This window comes from Penicillium cataractarum, assembly GCF_028827025.1.
Source record: "Penicillium cataractarum strain IBT 29864 chromosome Unknown utg000007l, whole genome shotgun sequence".
Classification (NCBI taxonomy): Eukaryota; Fungi; Ascomycota; class Eurotiomycetes; order Eurotiales; family Aspergillaceae; genus Penicillium; species Penicillium cataractarum.
Window position 1 is genome coordinate 3,885,970 of NW_026622743.1, and position 27,554 is coordinate 3,913,523.

Here is a 27,554-nt window from a genome sequence, read left to right on the forward strand (position 1 = left end):
AGAAAAGTATGTGTACATCCGAGGACTTCTTTCAATGATTAGGGTTGAGACAGGATCGTAACTGGTGCATATATGTTGCTTTAATACCCAAGCTTCTCAAGGTCGGATGCATCGCTCGGTTCCCATGGGTGCTCTTGCTCAACAGACAATATGAGTGCTTCCTCAGCAGGACCACGAACTGCGATCGAACATTGGAATGGTGCTGGGTGGCTAATCACACCCGGCTCAAACCTGGGGCTTTTTTTGATCGCGACTCCGTCTTGTATAGCGTTGCTGATGTTGAAGACTGCCAGAGTCTGCGCTACACTCAGATAGACGGTGTTATCTGCTAGGAAACGACCCGGGCAGATACGACGACCAAACCCGAAAGCGATGGAGTGAGGGTCTATTTCTGGACCATGTCCCTGAGCCTCAAGGAATCTTTCGGGCTTGAAGATCATGGGCTCATGATAAATGCTTGGATCATGCATCATAGCCCTTAATTTGACGTTAGTTGATGAGGCTTCTCGGTGGATATTCTATTGCTTACCAGATATTAGGCATAATCAAAGAGCCCTTAGGAATAAAGTAATCTCCCCAGGTATCATCCGCTGTGGACAAATGAGGTATGGCCATTGGTGCCACAGGATGCCAGCGAAGAACCTCCTTGACTATAGCGTTCACATACGGAAGGTTGGCACGGTCTGCCATTTTTGGCAGACGCCCGCGTCCTAGAACTCGTTCGATCTCATCTTGTGCCTTACGTTGGACTTCTGGATACATGGCCATGGCGAGGAAGAAACATTGGATAGATGACACAGTCTAATTCCATTAGCATTCGATAGTTAGCAAAGAAAGAATGGTGACCGAACTTACCGTGTCAGCACCGCCAGTGTATAGTGACGCGGCAGTCCACTTAGCGATGGTTTCCTTCTCGGATCCAGGCTCTGGGATGCCATGGGTGCTGAAAATGTTTGACAAGTATGATGGTTTATGCTTGCCACTCTTCATCTGTGCCTTGACGAATGCGTAAGGTCTGTCTGCTATACCAATCAATTGCCCCCTCCAGGCCTGCGCGATGCGCTTGAATCCTGCCCCTGGGAACCATGCAGGAATATATTTCACTAAATGCATTAGTTCAGAGTATTTTCGATCAGTAAAGCGAGTCATAACACTTACATGCCGGGATGATATCTACCATCCAAGTTCCAGGAGTCGCAGCTTTGGCGAAATGGTCAAGTGCCTCGTTTGTGATATCTACAAGATGGTCACGATGGAACGGCTCAATTGTGTAGCCATATGCAATGTTCAAAATAACAGCGCCTGCTTCTCTGGATGGATCGTCGACTTAGTCAACTTTTCACAAACTTCTGCCTGGTGAGACTCACGTTTGAATATGTTGGATAAATTTCGTTGGTTCTCGAAGTACTCGTAGCAAGAAGCGGTGAACCTCTTTTTCTTGAAGGGGGTTGAACTGCGAGACAGCCGACTCGGATCCGAATGATGGTTGTACTGCTTTGCGATAGGCTCGGAATCTCTCAGTGTAACCTTGGAAAGCGAGACCATCTTCCCATCCCACCCTATCCCTTTGATTAGCTCTTGTATCGAAAATGAAAATCAAGTAGATATTTTGAAGGATTTACATCTCGGATGCAAAGACCATCTTTGGCCTTGATGAGTAAACGGCAGACCGTTTATTTAGCAGATCCACGGCAGTTTTCATATCATTGACAATGATGATAGTCTGCCCTAAGACTGTGAGGGAGCTAATTGGCCCTAGAATACGCGTCAGAACGTCTACAATAACCAAGGTATAATGCTTTGAAAGTGTGAATTTGTATGTGAAGAGTGGAATGTCTACCGTAGAGCTCTTTGTGCTTCAACCAATGCATCCAATCCTGTTCGCCTTTCGGGGGTAGATCTGTAAGGTTACCCAATAACGGCTTAGGCCGAGGCCCTGGTGGAAGAGGACCGGGCAACGTCTTATCTAGCATTGTCTTTTTCATGACATAGACAGCCAGGAAGCCCAGCAAAAGGCTTGCTACCCAAGGAAATGGCATAGCGGCGGCGAATGGCGTGACTGAATCTATTGTACCAGAACCGACGAGTGGACAAAAGCCTTGTTCCTGATTGCGTAGCAGCAAGCCATTTATAGGATTATCCATTCTTATGATAATAACTACCATGTGATTAGCCTGCTCAAGCTTGTCATAATGCCTGCCCACTGTGGGCTCATTGTCCGTGGCTACATAATAATGGCTATGCAGTAGCTCCACTCACCACTGTCCTTACTGAGCGAGGGCTGACATACACGGGCGCTAGCGGACTACTAGCTTGTTTCGTCTGACCTTTTCCCTTCAAGCACTGCCAGTTTAACTAAACTAGGCGGAGATACTGACAAGAACGGCTAGCTCATATTAGCGCTGTAGCTGAAAAGCAATGCTATTTTTTTGCTCTACTTCCATGGCTTCAAGTATTATCGAGTCAGATAACGTATGTCCTTGTCAAGCAACTCATATTCCTTTCTAGCACATTTTTCTACCAGCGCAATGCCCCCGCTCTGCTGCCCCGAATTCAAGGCCCTAGATATTTTAGCGAGCCTAAATACGCCCCACGATGCTAATCAGTGGCGGTCCTTGGCACACGACCTAACTACATTAAGGAGTTGTACGTCCCTTAAACTTTGCCCCGTCCTACTTAGCAAATAATAATCCAGTTAGTAGATTGGCTAAAACACTCGTGCCATGCACAGTCAGCAGGCGGGCCAGTTCTGTGATCTCGATAGCTGTAGAGGTGTTGACCAGAAAACTTTAGGCCAACAGTTTTAATTCGAGATAAGCGGTCCCGCGTCGGAAGAATTTTTCAGCTTCTGCACATCAATTGCCTCTTTTGACGAGTCTGCTCCACCGCTCCGTTTCTGATTGTACATAGTAGATTAATTTCTCCACTTGCCGTCTCTATACTTGAATTCTGTCTGGTCGGGAGAGAAACTGGAGGCGAATTCAGGCCCGCTCATAGTGAACTTGAAGCGATTCATCGTCTGCGGGAGACAATGAGGCTCGCAAACAGGGTGTGCTCCTATTTTCATGGCTTATATGACTGGCTCAGACCAATAGAAACCCTTTTACTCACCCGTATAGATTCTCCCATTACTGGCGCCTTGGCTGCAGTACCTTTTCAATGTAAAAAATAACGTTACGCTACGGTCCGCTTTATAAATGGCTAGACATGCCACCCCATCAATTAAGGTTATATCACCATTTGATCTTTCTTATTCTAAAAGTGCACAGACAACTTTGAATATTCTTGATATTTAATCGCTACGTGAAGGCCGGCGATTTAACCAGAATCATGCACAGGTAGTGTCGAGTCCGCCCGCCATTCATCTGATCTTCACCTCAACATCAGAATTTTACACACGCGTTATTTTCAAGGGGATATTTTCAATTGTGCTTTTGATAATATATTGATATATCTAATGCATTTATATATATCGGAAGTATCTGGCTACGATATTGTTGTTGTAACCTCAATTGACATTATATTTTGCATATCTCGCAATTTAAGGTTGGGACATGGTATTTGGTTGAGATTAAAATTCAGAAGTTCAGTCTCGAGGCCCCACGTTTACCATCGTCAAATTTACAGTTGAGTAACTTTTTTTGATTACTCTGGGCGATATGGCTACGCAAATATTTGCGACGATTTAGTTTTAAAAATAGATGAGGTTTTCCCACCATGAAAGGCTGAAGAGGACCTGGCAATCTCGATTCTTAATGTGACACCGGGCAGTCCAAATCAATTTCAGTTGGAATGGATGTGGTATTAGAATTCCGTTCTTGCCCCGTAAGATGCATTCTATATACAATGTATTCTAATCTTCGAATTCTAGCCGACCGGTATGAACATCAGCCTCTTCAGGCTTGATCAATGGCTGTCGGAAAGCAATCTTGTGTCCAATATAGAGAGCAGCAAACAAAATGAGGCTGAGATAGTCGATGAAAAAGTCGGTCACACTGAACGAGGGTATGAAGGCGGTAAATCCCTGAGTGATTATAATCAGAGCGTTAAAAAATAAGCCATACCATGAGAGATATGGCTGCAAGGGACCCTTGTAGGGCAATATGTCACGGGAAATTCCCTGCGCCTTGAAGGCCTTCATGAATGCTAGATGACAAACGTTTAGGGATGTCCAGGTGATGAAACCTGCCAAACCTGCAATTTGCATCAACCAATTGAAGACTGTGCTCCCGGTGTTGGAAATATTCAAAAACCCTAGTAGGCCAAAGAGGGCTGTGAATAGCACACTCCAGTAGGGAACGCCGTGCTTGGTTGTCCTCATAAAGATCAAGGGTGCAAACCCATCATGAGCAAGGCCCACAAGGATTCGGCTTCCAGAATAGACATTTGAATTGGCGGCAGAGAGAACCACAGTCAACAAGACGGTGTTAATGATACTAGGTAGCACGTTCACGCCTGCTCGCCTAGCTGCGATGACGAAGGGCGAGGCGTTAGCATTATTCGCACTAGCTCCAGTGCCTTCGCTAGCCGTTAATCCTTCGTCAGTGGAAGGCACGACAATTCCAATAAAGAAAATGGTCAATATAAAGAAGAAAATGATCCGGAAGAAAGTCTTTCGAATAGCCGACGGGATGTTCTTGCGAGGATTTTCAGTCTCTCCCGCAGCAATACCAACAAGCTCGGTGCCTTGGTATGAAAACCCAGCCTTGATAAGAACTGCCCAGAATCCAAGAAACTTGCCTAGGGAGGCATTGCTTTCGACCAAGTAGGCATTAAAGGGGCCTGGGTCAACCCAGTAGCGGAACCCGATATAACCTTCATTGCCCACTCCCGCATTCATACATATCGCAAATATCATAAATCCAATGACAGTGGCGACCTTGATACTTGATAGCCAAAATTCAGTCTCGCCATAAAAGCTGACTGGAAGCATATTCAGTGCAATGATGAGCACCCAGAATACAGCAATGAAAATAGCGATTGGGATAGTTTCATTCCAGTACTGAATGATTAGACCGGTCGCAGTTAATTCGAGGGCAAACGTCGACGCCCACGAAAACCAGTAAATCCAACCCATTGCAAAGCCTAGGCTAGGGTCAACCAGACGTCTGGCATATGCGGTAAAAGCCCCTGGGATTGGAAGATATGTTGCCAACTCTCCTAGTGCAGCCATAACTGAGAAAACGAGGGAGCCAACAAATATGTATGCAATCAGTGCCCCAACAGGGCCAGCAATGGCAATCGCAGTACCACTTCCAATGAATAAACCGGTTCCGATTGTACCGCCTGAAAATAGATTCACGTTAGCTTCAACGACGTAGACATCATATATTTGCGGATGGAATTTGATCGCTCACCAATTGCAATCATTTGCAAATGCCGGCTTCTTAGCCTCCGCTGGAGGTCTGGAAGTTGGTTCACCTCCCCATAGGTTTGTTTCTCTTCAGAATCAAAGTTATTCCCATCTTGACGCAATTCTCCCTGGTATTTCGATATCGAATCGCGATGCTCTTTGTTTCCTGTTCCGGTTTGGGTTTGTGTGTTGATGACCTCGTCGTCGGCCATCATACCCAGCTCTCTGACGCGAGACTTTATGAAGATTCTGACTATTGAGACCAAGGGCAGCCCTAAAGACGTCTGTCCGATCTCAAGGATTATATGGCTTTTGATCTTGGTTCATCCCCAGCTTTTCTTTCTCCACGGGGTGAGTTGTCTGGGGTCAATAGTCACCTCCGCACATTCGTTTTCCGGCCCGGCCATTTTCCCCACGTTGAGGGCCTTGGGTCCACAGCTGACTCTTAAGAGGAAACTTGAGCCAGAGTTTTTATGGGTCTTGGTGGGATATCGACAGGAGATTACGTTTTTGGTCAAGAATGGATCTCCCGATGCAACTCGGGATCCTCCGAGACCCTCCAAACTTACTGACAAGCCCTCCGATGACGGAAGTTTCCACGATACCCGGGCCGGGATGGCGAGGCTAGCCTGTTCATAGTGGGGCCGATTAGACAATCGAAATTCCTCTCACTGCGGGGTAGCTTCATGGACTCACCCCGGGAAATAATGATCAACAAGCAACAATATTTCTTAAAAATTAATAACAGGGACTGTTTTAAGTACGGATGATTTGAATGTTTTCATGGGCTTATTATATTTTCACATGCTTGGGGTGAAGCAAACCATTTCCAGCGGCTGCTGCTCTCCAATCACAAAATTCGCTGTTCATGCTACCATTCTTTTGTGTCGAGCTCTTGACACATCATTTCCCTGCATCATAGAAGTCTGTTCGTATATCTTCGCTGCGGATTCTGACTTCAGCGCTCGATCCAGGATTACAAATAAGATTTGGAATTGATAGTCACTTATAGTACACGAGGATCATCCACGCCTGAATAGAAGATGAATTATTAACGCATAAAATTCGAGAATCAATCAGGGTTTGATCTGAGTACCGGGGTCACTGCAGATCAAAATGTACCTTGACAAGCGAACTCGTTCAGAAGGCACGACCACTCTTCAAAGCACCCGGGAAATCGTTCTGGATGGCCTCCCAGAAAGGCTTGCCACCAATTTGAAGGTCTTGGAATGCTGGACAAGTAAAGTTCAACAAAGAAACTGATAAAGCATTACCCACGAAGTCCAAGGGTTCAGCTAGAGTGCTGTATAAACTGGCAAGCGCATTGGGGCTAGCGAATTTCAGCACTTCAAAAACAAAGCACAGCAAGTTGTTACCCTCCAACAGATTTGTTAGGTTGAAAACTCCACCGGTCAGATCTGCTAGATCGACGCCGGCAAAGGTGTTGACCTTGCCCATATTGCCTCCGATACTATGTTTGAAAACGGTGTCAGCGGCCCGACATATGTAAGCATTTAAAATATTCTTACCTCCCAAGCTCTGGATACTTCACCATCCAATCAATAGTGTCCAGATTAAGCTGCAAGAGACCGTAGTCCACAGGGGTCTTGAACCAGTTCTCGGGAATTCTTTCCCATCCTTCCCGGTAGGTAAGATTACCATCTTCGCCGTAGATGCCGTAGAAGTTTCGAAGATGACTTTTGGCTATATTGAATCAAGTTAGCATTGTGTCTAAATTGCTTCATTTGACTCTTTGTGACTGCTTACTCAAAATTCCTTCTGGGTTCTCCCGGGAATGGTTCCGAAACAGCCGGCCTGGGAAGATGTAGCCGGCATTGCGTGCAATAAGGCCTGTCACAGGTCCATAGTAGAAGTTCGGGTTGGTCTGGATTGTCTCCTCAAACCGCAGCTTTGCCCGCTTGGCCATAAGATTCATATCGAATGTACCATCGACAGACATATTATACCAGGACATGAACTTTTCCATGTTGAGCGCGTAATTGTTCCCTGTGACATATAAATCGTCCCGCGTGTTGGATGAGTCCGCTTCGATGAAATTGTGGGAGCCAATAAGTCCTTGAGGCTCGCCTATGTAGAAATTAATACCTTGGCGTTGACGATGTTTCAAATGGCAAGAACCAGTGACACTGACCAAGGAGTCCCCCTAGATTTCCCAGAAGGTTGTTTACACCGGTGTCGCGATCTCCAATAGAAAAGCTGGGATCCAAAGACAAAGGATCCCCTGTCCAAACAGTGCCCATGATTGCCAGGACCGTTGCCAAATCAATTCCCATGCCGTACACTATGAGCCGGGGGTTAATAGATGAGTCACTAGAGACTTTATAGTAGCACTCTACCTTCGTTGATTGCTGTGATCACATTCCCAAACTTTTCAATATTAGCCCCATTCACTGCTATGGGAGTTTGTCCCAGAAACTCACTGAAACTACTCCGTTTCGCGGGATATACCCGTGGTTTGCCAACGCATTAAGACCTGGGCAAGGGCCACGCTGGTCACCGCCTGTAAGGTTGGGCGGTTGGAATTCGTGCTCTCCGGTTACTATTATTCCTTTGTCAGGATCATAAAACATGGAGTTATATGTTCTTCTGTCCCTACCATCAACAGGTGACGCCATTGAATCAAAGAGAAATCGCTTTTCGAGCCCTGGCGAGGCATTAGACTCGGCACTGGCGTACGGACATCTCTTGTGCAGAGCCCGATGAGCTTGGCCGCCATTGTGAGAATTCTCTGTTCCGGGGAAACCTGAAACCAGAGTAATGAATGGCAATGCCAAAAGCAATTGTACTGGCTCAACAATGCGCATAGTGAATGGAAGACTGGCTCTGAGCCAGGCCAGCACTATATGTTAAGAGACAATATGTTTATTGGGATGTGGAAAAAAATTCACTGCTTTGCAAAAAAATAGGGCATTTCTTGGATAAGGAGGGATTTACTCCGTACAAGTATAGATGACCTCCTGCTGGTTAATCCATTCCCCCTGAATGGTCACTCGGCACATTACAGTCGATCACACGTGCAAATAATGCTAATTGGGTTTAACACGAACATAACCCCATTATTCTTGAAATTATTCTTGAGCTTCAGAATTTCAAAATACTGCATTATTGTGTTTGGACGGAAGGTACAAATCAGCAGCCCCACCTGGCATGGGACTGCTGGATCCAATGCTAATGTTTCCTCGGGACAGCTATCTTTAATTTCAAAGGGTACTCTCATAAGGTTCTGTCTTCCAAGTCCGCTCACTAGTTAGATACGCTGAAGATCCTGGCGGGACTTTGACGCCCGCCCCTGTTTCTTGGAGTTATTCTCAAGAAAATTCTGCCCATAATCTCTTCTCGACTGGGCAACAGGACGCTGAAGTAGATCATAACTGGTTAGAGAAAGGTTCGGCATCCCCATTTACTAACCACAGTACCGAGATTAGTATACGCTGCGGTCGGGTTTAACCCCGTTGAATGACACTGCCGATCAGGGTCGACCCTAAGTTTGCTAACGGGTTTTCTCCGACGCGGGCTAGAAAATTGCCTAAAGGGGGCGATCTTTGTCCTGGAACGGCAGGAGCCCCAGGTGGTCACTAAATTAGTGGGATTTGTTTGAATGAATAAAGTTAAACGGCAATTAGCATTGTTTCGCGACGGCATTCATTTAGTCTTTCCGGTATATCTTCCTAGCCGAAAAGGACTAGGACGATGTCGTTTGTTCTGAAAGCCCTTCGAAATTGTGGGGCGAAATGTCAGGACCCGGAATGTAGATCACAACCCATCAGCTCCTCGTTCTGCAATGGAGTCGCGTCTAGCCCAGTCGCTTCTCCACACAGGGTTATCACTCCAGCACCATCCTAAATAGTCTAGAGTGTGGCATAAACGCTGAGCAGTGCTCCGTAACACCGTTCGTATAGAATGCTGATCCCAATTCAAGAATCAGCCACTGTTCGCAAGTAGCTCAAACTTAGGGGCAGCGCGATATCAGTCCAGCCAGCGTCTGATTATTCCCCTACATGGGTTACAAGAATTCTAAGAGCTTTCCATAGTCTAGGAAATACTCTCCGTGATCTACAAAGAAGACACCCTAATTATTCCTTAGGGGCTCACAAAGTTGGCCTAAGACTTTAGGGTGTGGAAGTTGATTCCCAAGAAAAATTTCGCGTCTGGGATGATGTTGGGGAACCAGTACGCTAAGATCTTCATTAGCATGTCATGACCGAATCCTTCTTCTCGCCTAGGAGGCTCCCCTGAGCTTCGGAGAAAATCGAAACAACTACTGCACCATATTTCTGGCCATTACATCCCCCGCAATCATATTTTTTGCGAATGCCTACAATTCAGACAACTTCGCGATGCAGGTGCTCAAGATAGCAGTTCTGGTGGCGTTCCTCTGTGCCGCCACTGCGAAGGCTGGCACAGAGCAGCTAGCGGCCATTTTACCCTCATGTGCGGTATGTAGTTTTATCCCTCACCTGTGAATACCGAGCCGACTGACAACTTGAAGCTGGATTGCATGATGTCGTCCATGTCGCAAACGTCCTGTACAGCTACAGACCAGAAATGTCTATGCACGGATGCCAAGTATACTGTCGCACTTGAGGAATGTGTGCTCGCCAGCTGCACAATTCGTGAATCGTTGAGTATGATCGCCCAAACAGCATTTTGATTACAGTCCTTGCCGCTAAGACATATAAGCTACGAAAAATGTCACGACATCGGCCTGTGGAGCCCCGATCAGAGACAGAACTAAGCTCGTCTCTTATGCCGGAGTCGGAGGTGGTATAGTAGCTCTAATCGCTTACATTCTCAGAATGGTGGCTCGTTTCAAATGCTCTGGTGCATTTGGAATGGATGATTGGACAATGACATTGACAATGGTACTATTCGTACAGCTTTTTTGATCTAACCTATGTTACTCTTGGCTAACGCATCGACAGTGCCTCGTTATTCCACTCAGTGCACTCTCGGTTGTTTGTAAGTATGCCTCGGTGTGATTTGAGATGGACCATGACCGGCTAATTAACTATTTAAGTGGCCGACACCGGTCTGGGTCGAGATTTGTGGACGCTTCCGTTGAACAATATCACCCATATTCTCTATGTAAGTACAGATGATTTGGTTCCCAGCTTGACTCCTGAGCTGACAAACTGCATCAGATTTATTTCTGGGACGAGTTGATATACTTGAGCATCTTGCCCTTGACGAAGATCTCAATTCTCTGCTTCTATCTTCGTATCTTCCCAGAGCGCCGCTTTCGAATGGCGACTTACTTCGTCATTGGATTGAATCTGAGCTACTTGGTTGTCTTTGTCTTGATATCGGTGTTCCAATGCCGACCCCTTCCTGGAGCGTGGCTTCACTGGGATGGCGAGGGCGATTATCAGTGCAACAACATCAACGCGCAGGGCTGGGCCGCCGCAATAATCAACATGATCCTTGATATACTTGTCATGGCGCTTCCCCTACGCCAGCTATATCATCTCAATCTTTCGGGAAGAAAGAAGGCTTATGTTATGTGTATGTTTGGGCTGGGTATTTTGTGCGTGTCGTTCTTTGTCATGTTGATGGATTAAGGTCACTCGCTAATTTTGATCTCTAGTGTCACACTCGTTAGCATCCTACGATTGAATTCACTTATTCATTTTGCCTCGACCGATAACTTGACCTGTGAGTTACCGTTCTCCTCTCTCCCGATTTTCTTTCCACTAACAACTTTCCCCAAGGGGATTACGTGACTATTGGCTATTGGAGCACTATTGAATGCGACGTCGGAGTTATATGTGCCTGCCTGCCCGCGATCAGATCTCTGCTACGCCAGGCTGCCCCTGGAATCTTTGGCGACACAGAACAAACTAAGTCATACGGGATGAATTCGCATACTCGTGGAAATTCTCGATTGGATGGTTCAGTCTATGTTCAAGGCAAAGGGGAAAGTCGGCAGTTCTACCCACTGGGGGATATAGAGACCTCTAGCCAAGCCCACTTCCACCAACGGGCGTAGTAAAAGAGTGGGGACGGCTTGTATTCACAGTCTTCGCTATCTGGGCGAGGGTGAAGGGGTCCCTATAGTGCTCATTCATATTGTCTGTTCAATATGTTCATGTTCTTTTATCTCCATATCTATCTTGATGAACTTTTTTTAGTCAGTCGCAGGTTTTAAAAAGATAGGAAGGTTTCCCGGGGCTTTGGTTGATCAGTTATGCAGGCACTGATATAGACTTTTCTTCCCTCTGAAGGTGGGCTCAAGTTTACTCAGAATCTTATCTGGCAGAATCATACCTTGAGTGCTGCTCAGTAGGAGTCCAATAATTACCCGGTGCAAAGGATTCAAGACCACTTGAAACAAGCCCCCACAACGGGCAAGCCTGCTTCTGCATTGACTATGAAATTTTCTCCTTCGAGTACCAGAGCCGTATCACCAATTTCCGGCCTACGGAAAAGCGTAGTTCCACGAAATAGCACCTGAGATGAGTAATTAGGCATGCCCTTGAATATTTCTGAAGACGGTGGGCCCGAAATCATTTCAGATGAAGCTCTCGGTTACAGCTACATAATGAGTGACTGGTGGGGTACTGCCCAGCCATCCTGTCTTAGCGATGGATCTTCACCTCCTCCACAAACGGTCAAAGCCCTGCGAGTGGCAGCTGCCATTTTGAGGCGTTGAACCACAATCCTTAGAAAGCATTATTAGACCCACTTTTGGACAGGGGTTGTTAGTTCCACATGGTGATCGTTGAAAAAGACATGCCTAAAGAGAATTGAAGTCTGCCGGTAAATTGGTGGCGCCCTGATGCCGTGTGATCGACAAGTCGAAGAGGCTAAAGGGACATACTAGTATAGCCATACGAGTTCATGTTAAGAGGCAAACTCTGAAGTAAAGACTCTCTTAATTGGCTACACCATTCCATAACCAGGGGCAATGTTGTGTATAGTCTATCCTTCAATGCACCGTCATATTCAAGCCTGAGTCCCAACTCCAGGCCCAGTGTGACGGTGGATTAATGCTGCAGTCTCTTCCCAACCTTGGATTAAGGGGCAACATGTGAAATAAAACTGTCGAAGGAGAGCCCCGGTGGAAACAAGCTATTGTAGAAAAAGCAAACTTGTGCCGATCAATTTGCCATATTACCGCAACCCCGGCATAGTAAACATGTGAGGAATAGCGCCCTTTCAATGCATTCAGGGTCTGGTTTCGGCCTTATAAAAAGGGATCCTCAGAAGCCGTTAAATGCCCCATCACTCTTTCGAAACACGTTTTTTATCTTTTTTTAGGCCTGCCTGCACTTTTGATTTCAAATCCCGCTTTGCGCTCTTTCCCGGCATTCATCACTCGCCATGCGTATAGCCGTCGCTCTTGGGCTACTCGCTACCCTTCCAAGTGCTCTAGCTTCGTGAGTAGTCTATAAAAAGCCCTCGAAACTTGACTTTCATATCTTGATGCAAACCCAGATGACGGGAACTGACATCCAATGTAGCAATCATAGGTCATCTCATCATCATCATGAAGCCCATAGGCGCTCTACGAGCGTTGAGTACGATTATGTTGTTGTCGGCTCTGGCCCAGGAGGTGGCCCATTAGCCGCCAGACTAGCCATTGCCGGGTACAGTGTCCTTCTTCTGGATGCGGGAGATGATCAAGGCAATGCCACCACGCAACAAGTTCCAGCTCTACAGCTCCAGTCAACTGAATATGAGCCTATGAAGTGGGATTATTTTGTGAATCACTACTCGAACTTAACCCGACAAGAGGAAGACTCCAAGATGACTTATCGGACTCCCTCTGGTGATCTCCATGTTGGAAAAAATGCACCTACAGGCTCCGAGCCCTTAGGAATTCTATACCCTCGGGCAGGTACCTTGGGTGGATGCTCTGCCCACAATGCTATGATGTGAGTTATATTCAGCCAATGCAAATTTTACACACCGTTCCAATGGATCATGCCCTAACACGCCAATCTCTAGCACAATTTACCCGTACGAAAACGATTGGGAAAATTTGGCTAGCCTCACAGGCAATACCTCTTGGTCTGCCGCAAATATGCGTCAATACTTTGAAAGGCTAGAGCGCAATCGATATCTGCCCAGCAGTCTAGTCGGCCACGGCTTCGACGGCTGGCTCACAACAAGTCTGACAGACCTGCGTCTTGTTATTGAGGATCAAAAGCTCTTGTCCTTGATTCTGGCAGGAGCGACTGCTGCAGGTCAAAGTTTGCTGGGAAAATTGATCACCACAGTCACCGGGCTTGCGGGAGTTCTGTTACGTGATCTTAACAATCCTCTGCCATCGCGTGACTATGATGAGGGGCCATACCAAGTGCCTCTTGCTGTGGATGTCCCTGAATACAAGCGAACTGGCCCACGCGATTTTGTTCTCAAGACAGCGAATGCGGTCAACTCAGATGGCTCTCGCAAATACCACCTTGATATACAACTGAAAACGCTAGTAACGAAGGTTCGCTTTGATACCACTGGCAGCAAGCCTAAAGCTACGGGTGTCGATTACCTTCTTGGTCAAAGTCTTTATCGAGCAGATCCGCGTGCCTCTCAAACATCATCCTCCACGGGCACGCCGGGTAGTGTTAACGCGACCCGAGAGGTTATTCTATCTGCAGGTTCTTTCAATACCCCGCAGCTGCTAAAGCTGAGCGGGATTGGCCCACAGGAGGAACTGTCTCAATTTGGGATCCCAACCTTGGTAGATTTGCCTGGGGTGGGGTCCAATCTTCAGGATCGATACGAGACTGGCCTCGTTGGCAAATCCCCCACCGACTTTGTTCTCACCTCCAAGTGCACATTCTTGTACTCCCTTCCTGATCCATGCTTGGAGCAATGGGAAAACGATCCCCTGTTCAAAGGGACATACACTACCAATGGTATCGCCATCGCCATCATTAGAAAGTCTTCTGTTGCGGAGGACGAGCCAGATCTTCTCATCTCAGGGGCTCCTGCGAATTTTCCGGGTTATTACCCGAACTACTCTTATGAGGGTCTCAAAGATGCTCAGCATTGGACTTGGATTACCCTGAAGTCACGCAGCCGCAACAATGCTGGAACTGTGAAACTTCGATCTACCGACCCTCGAGACATGCCCCTCATCAACTTCAATTCTTTTGACGCGGGCGTCACTGCAAATGATTCCGACGAGAAGGACTTACAGGCTGTGTATGAAGCCATGCAATTTTCTCGCACAATCTTTGAGGACCTCGTTCCACTTGATGGAGGCTTCGAAGAAGTCTGGCCAGGACCTAACGTTACCACGGAATCTGAATTGAAAGATTTCATTAAACGGGAGGCTTGGGGTCATCATGCTTGCTGCACTGCTCCCATCGGAGAAGATAATGATTCACAAGCTGTTCTAGACTCCGACTTCCGAGTTCGTGGAGTTGATGGTCTTCGTGTCGTCGATGCCTCGGTCTTCCCCAAGATCCCTGGCTATTACATCGCTCTTCCGATTTACATGATCAGCGAGAAGGCCGCGGAGGTTATTATTGCCGATGCCAGGTAAATCCGTGCTCAGGCGGGTCAACCTGTCCTACAGCTATGTCTTTAATATCGTATTCCATGTAATATCCATTCAAAATATTCGTCTGTGTTCCATTATTGGGATCTTCCTCGTAACTTCAACGTTAAACAATTTCCTCGCGTCTAACACCCTTCCCGTCATTCTTCGTATATCTGTATTTACCATCAAACTAGTTTAAGCTTTAAGAACATGTTTTCCCGGAAGATGATTAACAGGAAAATGAAAAATATATGTCAAAGGCGAAAGTGTTCACTGTCAGGGCCAGATGACAAAATAAAGAAAGTGACAGGACAAAATGGCACTCGGCACTAGTTTGCCCGCCTACCCCGCTCCTTGCAGCGGAGATGTTTCCCAAGAGATGCTTGGATTATATTCCATTACCATATGATTCATGGAGAGAGGATCTGGACCTGTATCAATCGTCATCGGGATGAATGTTTTCGCGCTGGATATCGTGGTCGTGAAACTCTTAGTCCATTAATTTCTAATCCGTGGATACTATGGCGCCATTGAGCTTGGTTACCCTTTTTTCAAAAAAAATATTTCCAACGCGACGATTATCTCGATTTCAAATTATATATTTTAAGATATTCAACAAGTTCGGTACAGATTTTGTGATATCTTGATTTTATCGGACCCAATACATACTAACATACATATTCGGGATGATGAAGTCGGAAGGCGAAGTTCTGACTTTCTCTTATCTTTCGAAGCCCACTTTGTCCTGGTTAAACATCTCAAGGCTCTAGTGAGAAGTGACGTGATTATAGAGAGCAATTGAGTGATGTCTTGCGTGCGCAACTACTTAAGAAGAATCAATATCCATGTCCAAAATTACAGAGCATATTCCTCATGGCAGTGGACGCAGAGGCCAATCACTTTCAAGAAACCCTGGTCAAACCCATAAAAACATGGAAAGGCTACCTCTGGGACACATGGGAGTTGCCGAGAGATCAACGTTGGCTACTATTTAAGTTGGATGCGTTTGTGCTTACTTTTGCATCGGTAGGTCTCTCCTTTTTCGCAAGATCTGATTGACTACTTTTGTTTCATTACTCACCCTCTCTTGCCACAGATTGGCTACTTTCTCAAGAATCTTGATCTTAACAATGTAAACAATGCTTATCTTAGCGGCATGGAGGAAGACTTGGAGATGTACGGCAATCAATTAGTTACAAGTACATCTGTCTTCACCGTGGGCTATGTCATCGGCCAAATCCCCTGCAACTTACTCCTGACCAGAGTCTCGCCCAGATGGGTAATTCCTTCAGTAAGCATGAATTTCGAATTGATATATTAATCATGCTGACAGCTACTATAGCTTGAGGTAGGTTGGGGCATAGCCGTCATTTGCATGTCTAGTGTGAAGTCATACCAGGCTCTTTACGCGCTTCGTTTTCTTGTCGGTATTTTCGAGTAAGCACATTATACTCCCGAGACACCACAAATACCTGGCTAACGTTTATTTCAGATCTGGGTTCTATCCCGGAATCCACTACTTGCTTGGGTCGTGGTATACACCCCGGGAAATTGGCAAGCGCGCGATGATCTTCTGGCTGGCTGGCTCGATTGGCCAACTATTCAGTGGTTTTTTGCAAGCAGCAGCCTACACCAATTTAAATGATGTTCAAGGCCGTGCAGGCTGGCGATGGCTTTTCATTATTGATGGGATCATCACGCTGCCACTTGCTGTAGCTGGCTATTTCTTCTTCCCGAATTTACCGCAAGGTGGAAAGAAAACTTGGTGGATAACCGAGGAGGAACACCAGCTTTCTGTCAAACGAATGCAAGAGATTGGCCGAGCCGGCAAAGAGCCCTGGACTAAAGCAAAAGCTAGGCGAATTTTCTCGAGCTGGCATACCTATCTACTGCGTATGTCCTCCTCGCATCCTTCTGATTCCAGCCTTTGCTCTCTCTGACTGTGGAATTTAGCTTTGCTCTACGTCGTATGGAACAACGGCTGGCCACAGGTTGGCATGGGATATTGGTTGAAAAGCTTTAATGCGAACCCCGCTCCTGTCCCAGGCACTTCCTTCTCAGTTGCCCAGATCAACAATTGTATGTCAAATCAAAGTTTTGCGAGTGAGAGGTCACCCTAACACATAAATTAGTGCCGCTACTCACTACCGGTATTTTTATCATCATTGCCTTCATATGGGGTTGGCTCTCGGACGGTCCTTGCCGTGGCTCACGCTGGCCTTTTGTTTATGTCGGAGCGGTTATATCGGTATTACCAAGATACCCCCAATTCTAGAAATTTTCTACTAACTTTCTCGTTCCAATTTCTTCAGATTGTGTTCTGCGCGCTATTGAGGCAAATGCCATTGTACAGCAATATAGAGGGTCGCAAGATTGTTTATTGGCTAAGCAACATCGGAGTCAGTTCCAGTACCTTGCGAGATTACGAAAATCCATCTTCGCTAACTTTCAGATAGCTCGGAGCCGGACCTTTAATTCTCAGTTGGACTAATGAGATATGCTCGGACGACACGGAGAAGAGAGCCTTGATTGTAGCAATGGCGAACGACCTTGCATATGTGGTTCAAGCAGTGGTAAGTCATACCGTATCAACCAAGAGGATCCATGATTGACATGAACAGGCTCCGAACTTCGTATGGAAAACCACGGATTTCCCAGCTGCAAAGAAAGGCTATCTCTGGGCAATCGTTCTACAAGCATTATCAAGTAAGTTCGGTCGCCCTTCATTTTATTCCTACATGTATTCATGACTGACTTTCCTCGTAAGTGGTCGTGACTGCTGCAATTCAGATTGGTCTGTGGTGGGATAAACGCCAAGAGATCGTTGCAGAAACCAGCAGCTCGGCATCAATGTCGATACCGTCAGAGGAGGAAAGCGTCAAGGACAAGAAAGCCGCGATCACCGCGGTTACACCAATTACAGTGGAGTAGATAGAGTGCATGAAACGTGTGAACATTATTATTGGTGGATTATCAATATCGAAGAGAAATGAGTAACAAGGTCTCAGAGGATAGATCATAAAAGATACAGCAAATCCCAGAGGTTTTTGGGCTCCCACTACCAATGGCATGGAAATGATATCCCGGGTGTATGTTGCTATGAATAAAAGTTTTTTGCTCTTAGAACACCATACCCTTAACCTGGGGCACCTTCTTCAGGTCAATGTTTCTGATCATCATTGTCCAAACAAAGGCCAGAACCATGATACCAGTACCAACAGCAAGCATTCTGGTCTGAGCATAACCATACGCACGCTGAATTGCAAGTCTGGTCGGGGTTCCAACAGCATAGCTCAACTGGGTGTCAATATCCTCGTAAATATTCTCAAAGTTATCCATAGCTGATTCGGGGAGGTACATCCTCAGCGCGTTCGGGTAAGTGTTTTGCCAGATCGCACTGGAGATGGTCGCACCTATACCATCGCCAACGGTACCAACGACGTTAAGCAGGGCAAGCACCGAAGCAACGTGTTGATGGTCAACCGCGGCCAAGATAGAAATCTGTTCAACGATGATAAACACACTACCACCGATAGAGATGAAGACTTGGCACATGACAAGGTAGCCGACAGACTGGTTGGGGCGACGGAAGTAGATCATCAAGCCTTGAGCAAAGGTGTAGAGAGGAACTGCAATCCACAGGAGCCACTTGAAACGGCCAGTCTTCCGGATGGCGACACCAACAATCAACAGCAGGACACCAGACACAACGTCAAAGGTGTTACCAACATATCCCGCATCAGCGACGGAAAGATCGTTGACCACCTGCAAGAACGAGGTGAAGTAGTTGTCCCAGCAGTAGTAGCAAATCTGATAAGTTGCGTCGAGCAAGCAAGCACCGATGACAGTACGGTTGAAAAGGAATTTGTACTGGAGCAAAGGCTTGGGGGCGATCCAGGTCTCCCAAATGATGAAGACGAAGAGCAAGACGAAACCAACGACCAGCATGGCAATGATGTACGGAGTTTCCCAGCTGCTGGGAGCGCTACCAGCGATATCGAAGGGAAGGAAGAAAAGGACGAGACCGGCGGAGAAGAGCAAAACACCCATAGCTAATTCTAGTCAGCATCTTAGAATGCTTGGCGGAATGATCGTTGACTTACCATCAAACTCAATGATATAGAACCAGATGCTCTGAAGAATCGTCCTTCCACTGCTTGCCTTGACAACGTGACCTTCCTTCACAGCCTTGCGGAGGTTGTACTTCAAGATGCAGTATAGGGGAGTTGCGACGATCGGGAAGATGATGGAGAAGATTCCGAATGGCCAGCGCAAGCCAATACCGTTATCGCTCAGAGCATCGTCGGCTGCCTTGGGGCCGGCGAAGGCCGTGATAATGTAGGGAGAGGAGGTAAAGGCATAAGCCAGACCTCGACTCTTCAGCATGGACGCATCGGCAGTGATAACGTCAACACAGTAAGTCATACCACCGAATCCGAGCAAGTAGAAGACCTATGATCAGATTAGCCTCGCCTAAATCCTACTTTCATTGGCAATTGATTGCTGGAGATTCTCACATAGGCGGCACAGAAAGTAGCAAGGTTGTTGCAGGCGGCCATCATGATCAATCCCACTGTGGCACAGATGGTCATGAACAAGAAGCCCTCCGCACGACCCCAAAGGTCCATCATACGTCCCAGGGGAACATAACAGGCGGCAGTAATCGCATCGCCGACAATGTAGATTGTGTTGAGCAGTGAGTGGGAGTCCCATTGACTGCTAATATAGGGGATCAAGCTGTAGAGGATCGAGCTTTGGAACGCATTTGTGAAGTATAGCAGCCAGATACTATGAGGAGAGAGGATTTGTTAGATCAATGCCTCAGGACGCGTGCCTGACGGGATGGGAAGGTGATCATACTTCAAAAAGACCGCAATCAAGGCTCCCTTTGACCAGGTTTGGGTCATGGCTTCAATATCGTGAACACCACGGTGAAGCTCCTCCTCCGGAGTCTGGGCCGGCTGGTCCGCGTCGACGGCACCATTGTTCTCGGCGGCGACACCATCAGCAGGAACATCCCTCTTGCTCTCCTCGGTCATGTTCACATCAACCTGAGTGAGGCTATCCTCAGTCGTCTTACGGCGAAAGATGTTTCCGAACCCCATTTTGTTGGAGATCTCACAGTGTGATAACAATGGATGAACAGAAATGCCCCAAGCACAAGAGGGAAATCTCTGACCTTATACTGCATAGATCAACCCTACCATCGCTAATCAGATGGTACCCGCCGACGTACCGTACTGATGAACTGATTGATAACTCGTAAAATGGGTTAGCGGGGGGACACTAGCAGCAAGCCACGCAAGCCGAGGACCGGAGAATAGCTCGATCACGCATCGTGATTTGCTGGTAGCTATGGCGAAACAGGAAATTTAATCGATGCTCCCGGTCACCGGTGGTGCCGGCGGGGTCTTTTCTTCCACGAGGGACGCAAAGCGTCTGGACTTGAGAGTGGTTCTAGCAATAAACCATATTGTAGTAACTTAGAGTGGACTAGGAGGGTGGATTTTGTTACCTTCTAAGCAACGAATGGCTTCTTGGCAGCATGTCTACACGACGACTCGCCCGGGACGACTACCTGCATTGGAGCATGGACCCGTGTTGACGGGGATCTGTGCTAGTGTCAGCGGACTTGAAAACTTCTACGAGATGGGGGCGTTTCCGGAAGATAATAATGCATCCTACGAACCAAATAGCATAGGCCGACATGGGAAAATACATCAGGTCGGTAACAACAGCCCATTTGTGCTCGTCATTGTGGGCCCTTTACCAGGTCGGTTAATCAGGGAAGCAAGTAACAACGGTGTGTGGTGATGGCTTCTGGCTGAGCAATCTCCGACATCCCCCACTTATCTGATCCTAACATTGCCGAAGCGATACTCCCAAGGATCGAAGCCCAAAGGGGCCACATTGCAGGGCTGACTTGATGGAGGTCCTAGTCCGCATTATTATCATTACCACGCAATGGAATATGCCGTGCCAAGGAGATCAGTATGATAGACATATGCCGTGCAAGGCGCGGCAAGAGCGCCTAGCTTGTCCCCATCCCATGCCTTGGTATTGCTTGGTATGTGCTTAGTATGTGCTTGGTATGTGCTTGTATCGTGGGTCCGACATAACGTGGCAACTCAACGGTCATTTTAGACCCGAAGGCCTCCGTTACAATTGCCAGAAAGACCAGATGGCAAATACACAGTGTTACTCGCTTTTTTGCTCCGAATAATTGGGGCCCGTGACGACTGATTTTGTTTTGTCTCGGTGCCGTCTCGGGGCTGATCCATGGTCAGGCAAGGATCTGATAACTTTCTTCGTTATTCGCGGTCCTCCTACTAGCTTGTGGAGTGGACCCCATCCACGCCAACAGAAATTTTTTTTTGTTTTCCTCCCGGCGCCAGAAGGGACCTGGGCAGATGTGGTAAATAATACGAGAGGCAATAATGGCGGAACTCGCTTTGAGTAGGTACCTGGCCAAATCATTCTTGGCAAAGTAAATTCCCCAATGGAATCCTAGAACGGACTGGTAGTTAGTTCCTTGTGAGCACAATTTACTGTAGTCTCAATCTGTCCGACAGCTTCGAATAAATGATGGACCCAATGGGCTCGGAAGGAGAATTTTCTCAGCTGTGGATGAAACGGATCTGATTAGATTACTCGTCGGTCTTGTTCCTCATTGGTGTGGGGTGGCGTTTGGTGGCGCTCGTGTCCCACGCTGGTCGAATTTTTTTTCGCTAAGAGAGGGGAATTCCCTTCTTCCGTGAAATCCGGATGGGCTCAGTTTTTTGTGTTTGCAAGTTTCGGGTTCGCAATTTTTTGGGTGGTTGTGGTATAGTCAACGTCGTGGTCGCGATCGCAGCGCTGGTGTTGAGTACACAAAATGGCTGTGTCGGAATAAAGTGGATCGCTTCAATGAGCGAACGGGAAAAAGACCGCCAAGCCGATCGCGGAAAATGCCGCCAAGTTGCATTCTCTTCCCCTCGCTTCGACGCGAGGTTGGGCGCGGAATGTTTCGGTCTCGAGAGCATGTGGCATGTCATATGGTCCTCATTTAACATCTCATGTGCACCAATCAAGAGAAAGACACACTTGAAGATAATTTGTATGGCCCGGGAATCTCGGGGGATCCGACATCGGCTTATCAGATGTACCCCCCTATACATATTTCCCGTACTAAGAAGCAGCAGGGTCTTCGTCGTGAAACAAGGGCCTCAAGCCTCCTTTAATTCGCTCCCCATGCAAATGTCTCTCACTCAACACACTCGAACACTCGCAATACTTACAGGAAACATTTCAAGCAGGATGATATTGGAAGATATTGGTTTGAAAAGGAACTCGATATGTGCAAAACGATAAAACTGCGCAATTCTATATAAAAAAATGCAACTAATTGGGTATCAAGGACGCCGGCGTCCCACGCTAAATCGGCAGACGGTCATGTTCAGAGTCATTCTCAGCTTCATCCTTATGCACGACCAATCGATACAGCCCGTAGGCATCGGACCGGCGCCGTCGCAACTGACGATTCACAGCACAATACAAGCCACAAACGAGACAGACCGATGCGAAAATCGCAATAACGACTACACCCCAATGGACTGTCAAGAAGTCTCCTCTTGCTGAGGAGGGACCGCGTTGCAGGATTTCGGTTGTACTGAGTATATCACCGTCGGCGTTGATGGCACACACTCGGAAGAAGGTGGTAACTTCGGGATGTAGCGGGATCTCGGTTTCGAACCCATCACGATCGACTTCATCCACCGTTGTAAACACCATATTTTCCAGCCCTGCGCCGTCCCAGACTTCAAGTCGCCAAGAGACAACCTCGGTAGCGCCATTCCAGCTCACGAAGACACTGTCATCGGCGACCGCGGCGTCAGGCAAAGTGTCCGGCGTACCGATCCAATCACCCTTGGTAACGCGATATGAAACAATCCGGCCAAAAGAGAAATACGCCGATGCACCAAAGTGAACATCGCATAGCACGTCGCCCTCGCGAGAGAACTCCGTATATGCAGCACTGTGACCCCAACCGACAAGCACATTCCCCGTGTCAAGAACCTGTAGATTGCCCTGCGAGGTCGCCATCAGGTCTTGGGGGTGATTGTAGCTGGTCAATAACGTCGCTTGGCGCGCGGGAATATCTAACTCGATCAAGGCGCCGTGACTGATTTTTTGCAGATCGTAATCGCCGTTGGCAGCATTATTGAAAAGCGTGATCTGGTTGGGACCATGCCAGCGCGCGTCATGCTGCCACTCAAATTGAGTAGCTGCCCCATTCGATGCGTCGGAGAATTCATTATCCTTGCCACCCAGGGTCCAAAGCACCTCGCCAGTAGATCCGTCGATACAAGTGACGGAGTGGGTATGCCGTGCCGAGACCAGGTAGCGGCCTTGGTCATCCTTGTCGACACTGTTCATGTGGAAATAGTCATAGCCCAGGGTTCGTTCATGACCCCGGTCGTTGATTGGCTCGTAGCTGCTGCTGGGTGGGAAAAATTTGGATGAGCGCCACTCGAAGAGGAGCTCTCCTGTCTCAATGTCAACTTCCTGGAAGACGCCCTCGTACAGCCATCCAAGTTCCGGTCCACCAACGGACGTCAAATCGGCCGGGATCGGGTCGTATATCGTAATCAGAGCCGTATCATTTACGGTGATGTGGAAATCGTGAAGATCGCCATCCATGGCGCCAACGGGGGAGACGATGTATTTGGTGGCGTATGTTGAGTCGAGCTATCGTAACCGTCGCATGTTAGCTGCCAGTAAATCTTCCATGTATATTGTCCGTCTTTGATCTTACCATATACCATGATCCACGGCCATGTCCATCTTCCTCGTCACCTTGCCAGTATGTGACATAGTCTTGGCCCTTATAGCGCTGAATTCTAAAGTCCTGCGTGGTGCCCCAATTGTATTTCATCCACACCAACTCACCCCGAGCATCCAAGATCATGGGCCCCGGGTGTGCCACCGAGTCGCCTCGTGGCGCAAGAAAAGTATATCGTGGATCGCATTGTGCTCCAGGTGGTGAGATTTCAACGATTGGGGATTCCTCGTCGAAGGAGATGTAACTCTGGGATGGTCCGAACCCATATAGTCCCAGATCATACCAGCTCAACTCGGAGCGGAATCGAAACCTCTTGAGCTGGGGTACCGCGTAAAGGTAGAATAGAACAAAGGCTCCAATGGCAGCAATGACGGCAGATATCAAGCGACGGCGACCGGGTACGTTTGTCCGATCTCTGCTGCCAGGCCAGAAGCACAGGCTCAGGGAGGCGGAAGAAGTCCGCAAGGACATTGGCGCATCGCGGTCCTTAACGGGGTAGTGGAAAGCTTTGGGCGTAAAGAAGCGTAGTTACCATCCGGAGAGAGAGCATCAGAAGAGAAGTGGAAAACTGTGAGGTTGGACTCCCTATGTTATATGACTTTTGTCGTCTCTCTAGCGCCAACGTCCCACTAGCCACCACGAGAGACTCCATGACGAGCGCTTCCCCGCAAGAAAGGATGTTCTTAGCTTGAAAACAGCGTGGGATCCCCTCTGGACGCGCGTGCTAATTCGGACATTTGGAGGTTTCCTATATAAAAACTCCTATCTGCCAAGAGGAAGGTGGAGCGGTAGCGCCTCCGGGATTGCGTATAGAACCAACCAACGGGGAAGACAATTAGCCGGCGGGCGCGTTGGCGACTCCGTAAAATATTCTTGGCTCGAGGTTCGAGAGAACACCCACCGAAAATCAGCCAGTAAGGACGATCAGTTGGAAAGCTGTGGACTTCAATTTTCTCGAGACCCCCGCCGGGCCCCCTACCCAAGCCCCAATAACCGCAGCGCCACGAGCCCACGCGTCCTCCGTCGCAGCAACGACATGTGGCGCACAAAAGGTTGGTTGTGGACTATATTATACCCCTGGATCCAATCAGATCTAGATAACGTCAATGTGCTCATTTGACGGCTCATCAGCCATCTGCCGAGTTTCCGACTATCCGTAGTTTTGGCGGTTCGAGAAGACGCCATTCCCGCTGGTAGATCTGTGTTGGCTGATACGATTGATTGTGAGATACGGTCATCTTTGCTTCCTTTTGACCTTGTCGTTGGAATAGTAGAACACGAATTGCACTGTTAGAAGGGTTAGACCCCGAAAAGTTGACCCTGAAGAAGAGCGGAGCCTTGCCTGTCCACCGCGAGTCCCCTTTCTTGGTGCGGTGGGCCTCGCGCCCAGAAAGGCAGAGGGTACGAGAACGAACACACTGAAGCCCGCGAAAACTCGCCCATTTTAGGCAATACTTTCGGGCCAAGGCTCATTCGTAGTTCATCTATTCAGGGTAGATACATAGGTCGGGTGTCTTCTTCGATAGTAACATCGTGCAATACCATTCGCTCATTCGCTAATAACGGCCTACCTATCGTGCACTCGCGTACAACGCTCGGTCTAGAGAGCCTGGTTAGGTTAAACCCGAGCATGTTGTAACCAGACTAACCATTGCCGCACTGACCATCGTGACTTTGTAATCGGCTTTAAGTGGAAGTGGAGACCCCCTACTGAGGCCGGTCGCATCATTATTGACGGCCTGTCAATACTCAACAATTGATCCATTTTGCCAGCATATAGTTCGGATGGATAGAAATAACTATAGTGCTAGTAAGATTCCGCTTGCTGTCGTCGAGTCATCCGTCCGACCTAAGGTTTTGTCGGGTCATGACTGCATATGAATCGTACCTAAAATTCCTACTGCTTGAGTAGAACTCGGTGCTTAGGAGTAGAAATATATATCACCGTAGGTATCGACTTCGACCAGGATATATTCCTTACCCTTCCTAACTCGATGCAGAAACATTAGCCTTGCTAATAGAGCGCGTTACACAATTTCCTGCATAAATGATGTAGATCTTAAAGGAGAAAATTTGCAATTCTGATAGTAGATCTAAGCCACAGGACTTCAAACAATAGCCGGCCTTTGGGAATCTCCAGTATCTTGGAAGCAGCGGGGAACGGGGGCAATAGTCTATGACTAAGCGGGCAATTGCCGCCTGAGGCAGGTTCTGAAATTTGCCGGTCGCACCTGCCGATTTTGCCAAGCGGTGGGAGAGATGTCACGTGCATGCCTAAAGGAATTTCCAAGTCACGAGAACATTGGCACGTGACGCGACATAAGGAGCCAAGTGACTTCTTATTCACCGTGCAAAGGGGAAGACTGTGTTTACAGGCACCAGCGCATCAAGAACCAATGAAGAGAATGGGTCTAGAAAACAAGTCTATTGAGTTGTTCACGAGGAATGATAAGAAAAGAGAGAAGAGCAAGCGGAGTGTGAGTTCACTTATTAACGAAGCTCTGCAAGGACGTCTCTGAAGATCCTATTCATGTCACCTGGGGTAATGTTCAGGATCTGTAAATGTACTTTGGAAAATTTGACGACGAGAGGAAACCAATTCAGGGTACTCGTCGCCAGGTCCTTGAGAAGCTTCACAATGACCATGATAGCAGGGATGATGGTTCTTTGAACTACCGTTGCCCATCCATCCCGCAGGGCAGCGACATACTCAGCCGCAGAAGAGAAATCAGAGGGTTGAAGGCCAAGAAATGCCTCGCAGTTATAAATTGCAGCATTAAAGCCCACGGAACTCCTGCTTCAAATTATACACGAGCTCGTCTGTAAAGTCGATGTGATACATTCGGGACACGACCCGGTCAGCAATTTCAAAGGAAAGTCCGTGAAAAACCCAGACCTGGATGTACCGGGTGTTCTCATCCACCTAACTGCTTCAGGGGAGGATTTCTTCGGCCGTGGGATTTTGATGTCAAGGAATTTCTCGAGGCTTTGCTGCCTCAAGATTCGCTCGGCATCGGCCAGCCAGAGTCTCATCTTCGTACGGTCAATCGGCATACTGAGGGGATTGAGGTCGTAAATAGTGGATACATCGGCGAGCTGTGTGATATCTTCCTTTGGTATGGAGAAAAAGGTCCGGTAGTCAGTGTCCCCTGTCATGATGTTTTCGAGCCTGGATTCAACGGTAGTGCGGCCATTTTGATGGCGATGGTGACGAATTCAAGAGTTTTATGAGGACCTAGATGGTGGTTTCAATACGACTGGTTGCGAATTAAATTCAAACTGTAGCTTTGATGGCGATGTTGATGGAGAAAGAGTGACTGAGGGAGAGGAAGGGAAATTAGAGAGCCGAAATACAAAATGGAGAGAGCCGCCGAGATGGTAGGTTTACTAGTATTTCAGATCTTGGAAGGGTCAGACATGGTCAGGGTTTAACGCCCTTAGAGACCTCACTTTTTATCCTTGATAATGTATAAAGCTACCCATTATAACATCATGAGATGAAGAGGCTCATGGAAATACCTAGCACAGCAGTACACCGCTGAGTACCGCTTGGTCGATGATATTTCGTAGTACGTCCAGTCCTGGGGGCGGACGGCTGGACTGAAGGTAAAAAGATCCGTCTTGCTCCCACTATCCTATCCTGACCGCTGACAGGCCGAGAAATTGGGGGCTGCGGCATCAGATGCGAGGACAGTGATTGCTGTGAGCGTGTTATCGAAGTTGGCCGTGATGTAGTGAGCTGGAAGGCCGAAGTACACCCGCTGGGCTGCACCTATGGGGTCGTCAGCGCCGTAGCCATGACGCTCGTTGCGATGGTCGTCATCACATAGAGCAGCGAGAGAAGCGCCATCTTCCCTGGGCTGCTTGACAGG

At 47.7% G+C, this 27,554-nt stretch overlaps 8 protein-coding genes across 8 annotated transcripts; 3 read left to right on the forward strand and 5 right to left on the reverse strand.

The window, feature by feature from the left end:
* Positions 1-80: 80 nt before the first annotated feature.
* On the reverse strand, positions 81-2,039 carry N7496_008942 (cytochrome P450; the record flags this gene model as incomplete). The annotated part of the gene is made up of 7 exons (XM_056701861.1): positions 81-477; positions 530-801; positions 856-1,103; positions 1,159-1,310; positions 1,368-1,559; positions 1,623-1,755; positions 1,841-2,039. 7 exons carry the CDS (start codon positions 2,037-2,039, stop codon positions 81-83), a joined length of 1,593 nt encoding a protein of 530 aa, XP_056553924.1.
* Positions 2,040-3,853: 1,814 nt separating this feature from the next.
* Positions 3,854-5,568, reverse strand: N7496_008943 (uncharacterized protein; the record flags this gene model as incomplete). Its single annotated transcript, XM_056701862.1, has 2 exons — positions 3,854-5,286; positions 5,358-5,568. 2 exons carry the CDS (start codon positions 5,566-5,568, stop codon positions 3,854-3,856), a joined length of 1,644 nt encoding a protein of 547 aa, XP_056553925.1.
* A 925-nt stretch (positions 5,569-6,493) lies between these two features.
* Positions 6,494-8,178, reverse strand: N7496_008944 (peroxidase family protein; the record flags this gene model as incomplete). Its single annotated transcript, XM_056701863.1, has 7 exons — positions 6,494-6,824; positions 6,883-7,057; positions 7,121-7,441; positions 7,506-7,655; positions 7,711-7,741; positions 7,795-7,913; positions 7,971-8,178. 7 exons carry the CDS (start codon positions 8,176-8,178, stop codon positions 6,494-6,496), a joined length of 1,335 nt encoding a protein of 444 aa, XP_056553926.1.
* A 1,533-nt stretch (positions 8,179-9,711) lies between these two features.
* On the forward strand, positions 9,712-11,360 carry N7496_008945 (putative integral membrane protein; the record flags this gene model as incomplete). Its single annotated transcript, XM_056701864.1, has 8 exons — positions 9,712-9,810; positions 9,864-9,999; positions 10,055-10,236; positions 10,297-10,333; positions 10,392-10,459; positions 10,516-10,898; positions 10,959-11,026; positions 11,083-11,360. The coding sequence occupies 8 exons, from the start codon at positions 9,712-9,714 to the stop codon at positions 11,358-11,360; spliced, it is 1,251 nt and encodes a 416-aa protein (XP_056553927.1).
* Positions 11,361-12,694: 1,334 nt separating this feature from the next.
* Positions 12,695-14,864, forward strand: N7496_008946 (GMC family oxidoreductase; the record flags this gene model as incomplete). Its single annotated transcript, XM_056701865.1, has 3 exons — positions 12,695-12,750; positions 12,844-13,248; positions 13,322-14,864. 3 exons carry the CDS (start codon positions 12,695-12,697, stop codon positions 14,862-14,864), a joined length of 2,004 nt encoding a protein of 667 aa, XP_056553928.1.
* A 789-nt stretch (positions 14,865-15,653) lies between these two features.
* N7496_008947 (major facilitator superfamily domain-containing protein) lies at positions 15,654-17,611 on the forward strand (the record flags this gene model as incomplete). Its single annotated transcript, XM_056701866.1, has 9 exons — positions 15,654-15,887; positions 15,958-16,152; positions 16,204-16,298; positions 16,354-16,754; positions 16,815-16,940; positions 16,994-17,109; positions 17,174-17,260; positions 17,318-17,434; positions 17,483-17,611. Coding segments are annotated over 9 exons (1,500 nt in total), but the record flags the coding sequence as incomplete, so codon positions are not given.
* A 370-nt stretch (positions 17,612-17,981) lies between these two features.
* On the reverse strand, positions 17,982-19,966 carry N7496_008948 (MFS siderophore iron transporter; the record flags this gene model as incomplete). The annotated part of the gene is made up of 4 exons (XM_056701867.1): positions 17,982-18,913; positions 18,965-19,313; positions 19,379-19,649; positions 19,722-19,966. 4 exons carry the CDS (start codon positions 19,964-19,966, stop codon positions 17,982-17,984), a joined length of 1,797 nt encoding a protein of 598 aa, XP_056553930.1.
* Positions 19,967-22,274: 2,308 nt separating this feature from the next.
* Positions 22,275-24,153, reverse strand: N7496_008949 (arylsulfotransferase family protein; the record flags this gene model as incomplete). The annotated part of the gene is made up of 2 exons (XM_056701868.1): positions 22,275-23,588; positions 23,656-24,153. The coding sequence occupies 2 exons, from the start codon at positions 24,151-24,153 to the stop codon at positions 22,275-22,277; spliced, it is 1,812 nt and encodes a 603-aa protein (XP_056553931.1).
* Positions 24,154-27,554: the final 3,401 nt, after the last annotated feature.